The 10,149-nt window shown below is 52.9% G+C and overlaps 1 protein-coding gene across 1 annotated transcript in view; it reads left to right on the top strand.

Annotated features, from left to right (window-relative positions):
* Positions 1 to 7,014: 7,014 nt before the first annotated feature.
* TCOF1 (Treacher Collins-Franceschetti syndrome 1) overlaps positions 7,015 to 10,149 on the top strand; it is a 25,587-nt gene continuing 22,452 nt past the window's right edge. Inside the window, exon 1 of the mRNA XM_010002137.1 lies at positions 7,015 to 7,062. Coding sequence (XP_010000439.1) covers positions 7,015 to 7,062 — 48 coding nt within the window. The remainder of the gene's footprint in view (positions 7,063 to 10,149) is intronic.

Genomic DNA, 10,149 nt, shown 5'->3' with positions numbered 1-10,149 from the left:
CGGCTGAACACCATTTATTTAAGGCTGGCGTGCGATCCGAGGCACAGTTGCTAGGTGATGGGAGCCCAGGGAGGCAGGAATAACGGGGGAACAGCTGCACAGGTCAGCCCTGGTCCAGCTCCGCAGCATCGCAGCTCTGGGATGCATCAGGATATGGCTCCACGTCCAGGGAGCAGCACAAGGAATAGGGCAAATATGGAGGAAGTCCAGGGGGATGCCAGGAACAACTGGAGAGCCTGGCTGGGTCCGTGGAGTCCTGCCCTGCAGCTCGGGATCTCTGCAGGCAGGGAGAGCACAGAGCCTTTCCCAGCCCTAGGTCCCAAAACTTCTTCTCCCTTGCAGCTCCCACACTCCTCCTGCCTCCAAATGCCTGCTTACCCTGTTGAGGAATCTCTTCTCACCCCGCCTGACTTGCAGTGTTTCATCTGCCTACAGATCTGATAAGCTGATAAGATGTGCTGAACACACCAAACGGAGCCTGTTCCCTCCATCCCCTCCCGGCGTATCCAAACCAGCGTCGCCACCTCCGAGGCCTCAGAAATCCCCTTTGCCATTGACACCACAGCAGAGCGAGGCACTTCCAGCACCAAAGTCAACACAAAATTTGCAGGGATATTTGTGGTATCGAGGGCAAGTTACCAACTGAAGCCCGAGGCAGATTTATTGTCGCAGTTTTCACCGAGGACTGTAAAATTCAGCATATTGTGAGCTGGTCGTTAACACCGGCTTTAGGCTTTCAAAGTTCTGGCCTGGGAAGCAGCAGCAAACATTTCTGTGTGTTGCTGTGGGACTGTAGGTAAGTGTGGGCTCAGCTGTTCCACACCAAACCTCACAGCCCTCTTGTTTTGGGCATAACCAGCCCCTCTTCCATCTTCACTGCTTCCCAAGGGAGGTGATGTTTTCTTTCCTCCCTCAGGGATGACTTCACAGTGAATCCCAGCTGGGCAATGAAAAGTGGGGTTTTACCCCACAACAGTTCCTAGGAGACTGAGAAAGAATGAGTCTTCCTTATTTTTGCCCTATCAAATCATGAGGCATTTCATACTGACCCCTTAAATGAAACCAGACTTTAATCCAAGCGATTACTCACAAGCAGCATCTAATTACTTCTAGTATTTAGAAAGAAAATAGAAGAATCTCCTTGGAGTATAAACTCGGTGAAGAAGCAGCAGTTGCAAGAAGAGAGCCCGTGTTACCCAGACACACACCCTCCTTCACATCAGGCTGCAAAGCATCACCCGAGCACCCCACATCCCTGGCCCACAGGCAACCCCCCAAAGCACTTAGGGGTGCAATCACCCCTTTCTCCCTTCATCCTTCTAGCAATAACAGCATAAGAAACAGATGGGAGTGAGGGGGTTTGCAAATATAGATCCCAATATACCATATCCATACACACATGGGTGCACACACACACTCCTGCAACAGAACAAGGGGAAATGAAGCCAGGCTGCGTGGGAAAGCAGTGCCCAGCCCTGGGGCCAGGCTGCCCGCCCGACAGCCACCCTCAGCAGCAGATAAGATCAGGGGCTGGCAGAGCCACCCTCCTGTCTGGTGCACTGCAGGCTCTTCCCATCCCAGCAGCAGATGAAGTTACGAGGGAGCTGGCTGGAGCCCCCGGAGATGCTGTCAAGCCCACACCCACTGCCCCAGCTTCCTGGGATGGGAGGAGGATGAGACTCCAGCTTGGAAATCTCCCAGAGCATTTCAGTCTTCTGCCTCGGACAGGACCTTGGAGTGGATGTTCGGAAACAAACACGGGTTGTCCCTCTAGAAGGAGCATTGCAAAGATCCTCTTGTGGGAAGCCCCATGTCCCCTGCCCATGTTGTGTCATGGAGGGGATGCTGCAGCCTGGATGCTTGGTGGGAGAGGGAAGAGGCAGTGGGGACCACTGCTTTTCCCCAGGGAAGGCCACAGGGATATGCAACAGATACCCCCTGGGGCCAAAAAACAACCAGCAGCCCAAGCGTGTGGGCATGGAGGAGGCTGCAGCCTGTGTGGGGTAACATGCCCAGGGCCACCAACCACCATCACCCTGGGGACAACCCAGGCAGCTGGAGCATGACCATAGCAGGAGCGTTTTCCCTGCATCCCAGGAGGTGCAGATGTTCCTGGAGCATCCTTGGCAGAGGCACCAAGCTGCAAAACGTGGGGTTTGCATTAGACCACCAGCAGGGAGCAAGGGCGAGGTTTCTTTCCTTGCCTGCTGCAGCGAGTTTGGGAAGTTCCCCTCTCTTCTGGCAACAGGACAGTTTGATGATGCCAGCACTGATGCTAACTAAAGCCAAGCGGAAGAAAAAGACTCCACAGCTCCTCAGTACCAGGATCCCAATTCCAGCCAGCACTCTCCCATTTAGGACTTGAACAAGGACTTTCAAAGAGCCTCTGGCTGCCCAGTCTGGATTAGTGTCCAAGGGGTACTGCTGTCCTCTGTTAGCTGGGGACATCTCCGGGTTTGTCCAAGACCACCACAGCACAGGATGGGACTTTGTCACCCTCTTGTGGCTCACAAGGGCTGGCAGACTCGCTGTGGCTTTGAGGTGGCCATATCTAGGACTCCTGCTCTTCAGCCTGCTCCTCACCCCAGCATTGCTGCTTTGGCCTTTAGATCCCAGGAGCTCCAAGGAGGCTGTTCCAGAGGATCTGGTCTCCCAGCCCTCCTGCCTTGTGAATCTCATGCCTTGAGACCAACTTCTTGCTCATCTGTTTCAATCCCAGCCAAGGAAAAGCCTCCCTCAACTGGGATGCCCCTGCCAACCCCACTCCCCCCTGGCAAGCCAGGGAAGGCATCTGCAAGTATTCACATTGGGTTGCTTTAAGGAGCTCCTTCCTTCCCAGTTTAGGTGGCTGGAAATGTCCTACCCAATTCCCAACCCACCCAAATCTCAGCTTGGAAATCAGGCCATACCAGTCTCTGAGACAGGGAGATTAATTCAGCTTTATCAGAAAGCCATTTTGAGTATGTCCAGATTCCTAATGAAACTTGGATAAAACCCCAGGGATCTATAACACTGCAGGGCTTTTTTGGATAGCAGGGTTTTTACTGTTTCCAAGAGAAACATCTATATGTGCTTTGGTGGAATCTTTGCATACATTTTCTTGGCAGAAAAGGCAAAGTAAATCCCTTTACTGCAATAACCCTCGAGCAAGATAAGGAAAGAATCTGTTTGTAATTCCTGCGTATTGTTGTCATATGCAGATAAACAGGCATCTCTGGTCATGCTGTCCCCTCAGCCAGGCAGGGAGGACAGGGATTAATTATTCTGCAGGAGTCCACCTCTGCTGCCCACCTTGGCACAGATCCAAGCTTGGTCCTCTCCTGTGTTACTCGCACACAAGCACGTGTGTATGTGTTGTTCCTGTGTGAAACTTGAGCTTTTCTGCTACATGAAAGTCACATCAATCCGGAGAATACAGCTGGAGCCAGTGTGGGGCTGCATCCCACCCAAGCAGAGGCAGCATTCCACAGCCCACCCAGAAAGCCCTGGAGGTAAGAGGTTTGGATACCAGGAGCACAAGCTTTCCCTCCTGCCCACTCCCTTGTCTGGCAGGGAGCAGGCAGAGTGGTCAAGTACTTAGTGGTCAATCACACTTTTGGAGGAGGAGGATGCTGTAAGCAGGACCATCACCCCAGACTCTGATGCTCCCGTCATGAGCATCAGGAAGGGCTGGCACCACCATGGCAGGAAGCAATGCTCATGCTGGATGTGCTTGCCCAAGTTTCCCCTGCCTTCAGATTGAGCCCTGCCAAATGAGGGTGGACCCTTAAGGAGTCTGTGAGATCTGCCCTCCACCCACAGCCACTTGGTCAAGGGGTGCAGGGCACGGGGGAGCCGTGCTCCTCACAAGCCCCCTCCTCCTGAGGCAAAGCACCAAACAAACAGGCCCTCTGAGACTGCCCAGAGCACTAATGCGTTTGGCATCTGTCCACTCCCTTCCCTTAACCACTGTGGCTTTTTCCATCTTCACAAGCAGGGAAAGCAATCACCATAAGGAACGTCTCAAAAGCTCTCACCACGGCACTCGGGACATGCTAAACGAAATAAACACACATCAAGAGCCCATTAATGGTGCTCTCCTCCTGCCCAGCAGCCACAGCCAGGCACGATGGGGACCAGGAAGGGACACTAATGTACAAAGCAGAAACACTTGGAAAGAGAGGGATGAATTCTTACTTTTTTTTTTTCCCCTTTCATTCCCTGTTTTCAGATTGCTGCATCTCTACTGCCAGCACACAGCTGTGCCCACGGCAGGACAGTGCCAGCAGAGGAGGGCAGTGGGACATGCTGCTCAGAGATGCTCTTCACAATGTACCCTCCTCTGGGTGACACATTCTGCTAACCATCCAGCTTTGGAAAGCTCTCCTCTGTTTCCCAGCCTCCCAGGCACAATGTACAAGGGGATTTTGGAACAAAACAAATGGCCACAGGTTGTGGTTATGGTCAGAGACCGTGGGGAAGAAAACCCCAGGCTGAGGGGCAAATGCTCCTAGTTTGTGTGGGAATGTGAGCAGGAGCCAACTGTCCTAGGGCAAAGTTACAGGACTCGGTCACACTAGTGGGGCAGCTCAAGGCTGAAAAACAAGGGGTTGTTCCTTCTCTCTCAGACTCATAGTGGGCCACTAACCAGGAACAAGGGTTTTGTTCTGGTCAGAACTGAGCTGAGAAGCTCAAGATTCTGGAAAGGCACGTGATGCTGTGGTGCAGCTCCACAGCACGACCCGGCACAAGCAGCTCCTGCCTCTTCCCTCCTCTCCCTCCTTTTCCTGCTGCATGGCAAGGACGCCTGATGGGGGAAAAATAATCCCCCAGACCTCTGGCTTGGGGAAGGCAAACACAGCCCCTTCCCTTCTCCTCCCAGGTAAAGCTGCTGAAATCTGGATAAACACAGCAGAGCTGTTGTGGCTGTTGGTGTTGGCCGGGCTGCACTGCGCGGCTGCCAGGCCCTTTAATGGGGATACGCTTACAAAGCAGAGCAGGAGCCTGGGGGAAAGCAGGGCTGGGATGGGGGTTGATTAATAATAACAGCCCTTCTGCTCGCTGCATGGACAGATATTAGATCTACTACCAAAAAAAGAAAAATCAGAAATCAAATGGTTTAATGCTACTAGCTCTTCAGTGTCAGGGCTGAATAACTGCCACGCCAGTAGACAGGCGCTTAGACATAGCAGGAGATACATTTCCAGTCTAGATTGTTAAAATTAAGCATATTGCAACCAAATTTTAATGTCACGTCTTCTGCTCGTTGGAGTTCTCAAATCTGTTCTTTCAGCTACCAAAATTAAAAGGCTGCTTTATCTGCTGAAGACTTAGAAGTGACTTTTTTCCCTCACGATTAATTAGTTTGAAACTAACAGGGCTGGGTTGCTGAGTTTTAATAATGGAGCTGTAGGGAGATGTGTGTGTATATATAGATTTATTTTTTTTTTTCCACTTCTGAGCTGCTGCTTCTCATCTGGCAGCAGGCTGCCAGGGAGGGAGTCAATATTATTCAATGCCTGCCTGACTGCTTAGGTGAAATGATCCAGTCACCCCAAGCAAAGCCCCAGCAACAAGCGGCCACATCTCAGAAACCCCCTCACCCTTGGCTCCCTGTCCAAGGAAGAGGAAGGCGTGGGAACACAGCCCGGCTTTCCAGAGGTGCTAAGGGCTAAGCTGGAGGTGTGCTGGGCTGGGTTCTCTCTATCCTGTTTTTGCACCTTGTGCAGAAACTCTATAAACGTAACATGGGAATTGAGTGTAATTTACAAGCCCTTTGTTCCCAAAGGCAGCGAGGACCAGATGTTTCAAAGTTAGCTCCTGGTTTCACCACTGGTGAAAACTGAGCTTTGGGCTCAGTTTTGCCTCCACAAAGACATCTGCTTGATGAATGAATGTGACTTGAACATCTAGGTCCTGGAGGGCACCTGCCACTGAGCTGGTGTAGATGCTGAAGAGACCCTAAGTGTATTTGCAGAATTGCAGGCAGGGAACTGCCCGAGCAGGGCTGAGCCGCAGCGGGGCCGTGTACACAAAACAATGCCATGATTCATCTGAGATTGCCATAACCCATCCATTTCATCAGGATGCTGTGGCATTTAAAATGGCATTTCCTCCCATCTGCTGTGCATTAGCAGACAAAGAAAAAGGAGGAGGGGGGAGAGAACAGCAAGACAAAGATGGGGGAGAAAAAAAAAAAAAAAGCTGGGATTCCTGAGTCAGACTGTTCCCAAAGCAGCTCCCTGTCCTTGCAAAGCCCAAGCCCACCCTGCTGGGCAGAGGGCAGGGAATCTGGCTGTGGATAGTTTTGCTTCTCATGCCAGCCAGGGCCTGGCTGCAGCACAGGACCTGCTCCCCAGGCCCGTGGTGAGATGCTGGTATTGGTGGTGACTCAAAGCCCTGCAGAGCAGCAACTGGCAACCCAACCCTCCATGCTCCCAGTGCACAGCCAAAGCAGGGGCACCAGTGAACAAATCCCAAAGGCTAACCTCTGCTGTGGCTTGATTTTCCATTGGCCATTTTTTCCTCTTCATCTCGCCTTTGATTTTCCACTGGCCCTTCACTTTCCTGCCTCATCTTCCCTTGGAAATGAGAACCCTTCCTCCATGCCTTCTTCTCCCTTCACTGCTCCCCCTCTGCTCTCTGCCTGTGCTCCCACCTCCTCTCCTGGCTGTCCCATAGAACCTCACCACCCTCCTCCTTTGATCTCTGTCTACCTCTTACACTCACCCTGCTCTGACCCATCCCCACCTCCTTTGATACTCTCTCCTCTCTGCTCAGCCCCCATGGCACCCAGGGTGCTTTCCAGGAGGGAGAGAACATGAAGCTCTCTTGGCAGGGCACTCAGAGCAGAGCAATTCAGCTCAGCTTCTGACCTGGGCCATGAAAACTAGCCTCCTAAATCTGGCTTGCACTTTAAGTCTGACTCATGAGATACAACAGGGTCACCTGCTGGGTTAACCTGGGTCCTGTCCCTGGCCACCCATCCCACCCCTTGGCTGGGGGATCTGCTCTGGAGCTGAAGGGGAAGGGGCCATGTGCCTGCAGATCCCACTTTGGCTGGAATCAGCAGCCACAAAACGGGTCAGGTGAGGAGCTGAGGAGGAGGCAGAATTCCTTTTCTGTTGTCCCTGCTCCACCACCATGGTGCAAACACCAGCAGCTGGAGACACACACTTCCTCAGGCAAACAGCCTGGGATCCCCCCATATCTAGCCCCCACGGGCAGGGTGCACACCCCTGCCACCCCCCCATCCCTATGGATCACAAAGTCCCTTCCCTCTGCAACCCCACAGCAGGCACAAGCAACTCCACACGCACCAAATGAAAAGGTCAGACCATGATGGGAGATTTGTTCCCTGCTGCTACCACACACCATATGCCAGGAACTTCTGGGTGGACAAACACATTAGACTGAAGCTTGCAGAGCAGCCCAGTGTCCCTGCAAGCCCAGGGGTCCAGCAGACGTGCCTGGAGGCTGTCAGCTCCCAGCCGGGACAGCAGAGGAAGGACAGAGCCCTCCAGCACGCTCCCCGAACCGGGTTTGGCCGGGACAGAAGCAGTGATTCAGAACGGAATAGGTGTGGACAAGTTTAACCCCAAGCAATAACCAAAGAGCATATGAAAGTGGCAGCGAGCAAAGCTCTTGGCTTGTCAGGCTGAGGGCAGTGACGAGGCTGTGTGGTTATTAGCAGGCTGAGCTGAGCTGGCGACTCAATTACAGCTGTTTTATCCCCTGTCTGGATTTGAAACAGCTTCCTCCAATCCCTTCGTGACTCAGAGCCTTGGCATGGAGATAGCATACCCCAGAGGTTGGCTTTTGAAATCCACCGGGGACGTTTCACCTTCCTAAAATAAAGAGTGGGCAAAAAAAAATTGTCAACCTCCCTCCAAGAAATGCACAGACACAAATAATCACTCTTTAAGAAGTGGATGTGTTGGGTCACAGCTGGCTTTGGGCTGGGGTAGATTTTCCTATTTATAATCATGCAGCTGTTTGCTGACTGAATGGCTCTATTTATCACTTGGCATGTTTACTAACTGCCTCAAATACCTTCACTACCTGTAATTGTGGTGCAGCACACATATTATTTTTTTTCTCAGATTTTTTCATTCAAGTGGGTTGTGTGACTCCCAGGCTCCGGCCTGCGGTTTGCTGAGGGTTTGAGGGTATGAAGCTTTGGACTCAGGTGACCCTGAACTGTAGCAGACCTGCAAAGAGACACCTGGGGGGCAAAATGGAGTCAATTTCTCAAATCATTTATCCCTGGGTACTCAGGGACGTAACATAGTCTGTTTGCCTTTCTTGAGAGCAGTCTCTCCTGAATGTGTTTCCTCCCATTTATTCTTCTTCCTTTCCATGCTGTACTGAAGTTGGTCACAGCCAAACCCTTTACGCTTTCTAGAGAACCAGAGTCCTGAGTCTTGAGGAGAGAAGACCCTAAAATGCAGCACAGCAGGGGCTTGTTGGACTTCTGGTACCCTGAAACTAAGGGAGATCAATGCACTCAGTTTCTCCAGACACCCTTCAAAACATGGAAAGAATGGAGAGCCCTGGAAAAGCTGGCCAGACACCTCCAGCCCAGCCCACTGCCACCGTGCCCTGCAGGGCTTTGCTGTCCTCTAAGGTGACCTGAGGGTCTGCCTGCATTGTCCCACCCCTGAAAGTTGCCAGGACATACTTGCCCTCCTTTGTCTCTGCTGGAAACTTGATGACTTGCTAATCTGGTCACCCCTCATCTTCCCAGCCCTCCTGCCTGTGCTAAATATCCTTGTCCACCCTCCATTCAGACCAATCTAACCAGTGCTATTGCAATTCCCTGCACCACACAGGGCTCCTTTCCTTTGTTTAGAGAGCTGCATTTCCCAGGAGGGACCTTCTGCTCCTTTCTGCTGGAGGCCTGGGAAGCCCCTCCTGTAGTCACCAGGCTGCTGCACACCCAGCAGGCAGGGACAGGGCTGGAGGAGGGTTTACTTGGTGTTAGGATTTGGTTTTTAACAAACAAAGCAAACTGCCACCTTTCCTGGAGGTTATAGAAACCATTCCATACCGTGTCAGAGAAGGCCCAAATCTGTTCATCAAATACTTGTGGACCACGCAGGCTGAATCTCCTCCACCCCATCTCGTTTTCAGAGGCCCCTAAACTGCCCCAGGCTCTGCCCCAGGCTGCCTCTGTCCCCTCAGCCCTGGTCCACAGCCTTCCCAGGAGACACCCGCGGTGTTTCTCTGCCTTTACCAGCCTTTATCTGGCTCGTCCTCTCCAGCGAGGAGAATCAGGTCTCCAAGCCAGGCCACCAGCTGCTCAGACCTCACACTTTGGGTCACCTCAGAGCAGTGCCCAGCCCGGCCACCCCCCTGTGCCATGGGCTGCAGCCAGGTTTGCACCAACCATCAATGCCTGCTTGTGCAGGGGCAGGTCAGCCCCAGGAAAGGACCGGCCAGGTCTGCCTTTCATTTACAGGAGCTGTAAAACTGCCACTTGGCCAGGGGCTTTATGGCTTTGGATGATGCTGGTGTCAAAGACGTTTGGTGCAGGAGCCAGCTGGAGCCCGGCCAGTCTTATATTTAATCTTTGACTCTAAGAACAAATAAAGGGTCTGTATCTCGGGCGAGCAACAGGCACAGCACGGACGTTATTGAAGCTTCCAAAAATAAACCTCTGCCAAAGTGAAGGGAGCCAGGGTTGGTTTTTTTTTCCTGGAAAGCATCACCGTGGGGCGGGGGGTGGTGAGAGGGCAGCCCCTCTGCTGCACGGCCCTTCTGCAGCAGCTGCTCTGTGTCAGCAGCTCCCGCTCCCCTCTCACAGTTTGCTTGTTTTAGCCCCAAAAACACCCGAGCGGCTCCTCTGGGCAGCTTAATGTCCACCCGGTGCTGAAGCAGCCCTGAGGATCCATGGCTGGGGTGCTGTGGGAGCGAGGCCTCCCTCTTCCCAGCTGGAAAACCCTAGGAGTGTTTGGGTTGGAAAAGGCTGTTTAAGATCACCGGGTCCAACCGCTCACCCAGCACTGCCGGGCCCACCGTTAAACCACGTCCCCCAGCACCACAGCTACGTGGCTTTTACACGTCTCTGAGTCCACCACTGCCCTGGGCAGCCTGTGCCAGGCCCTGGCAGCCCTTCCCGTGAAGAAGCTGCCCCTGTTACCCTGCCAGCAGCTCCCCGGGGCTGAGCGG

This window comes from Chaetura pelagica, unplaced genomic scaffold (assembly GCF_000747805.2).
Source record: "Chaetura pelagica isolate M959 unplaced genomic scaffold, ChaPel_1.0 scaffold356, whole genome shotgun sequence".
Lineage (NCBI taxonomy): Eukaryota > Metazoa > Chordata > Aves > Apodiformes > Apodidae > Chaetura > Chaetura pelagica.
This window is presented reverse-complemented; position numbering and strand designations above follow the sequence as displayed.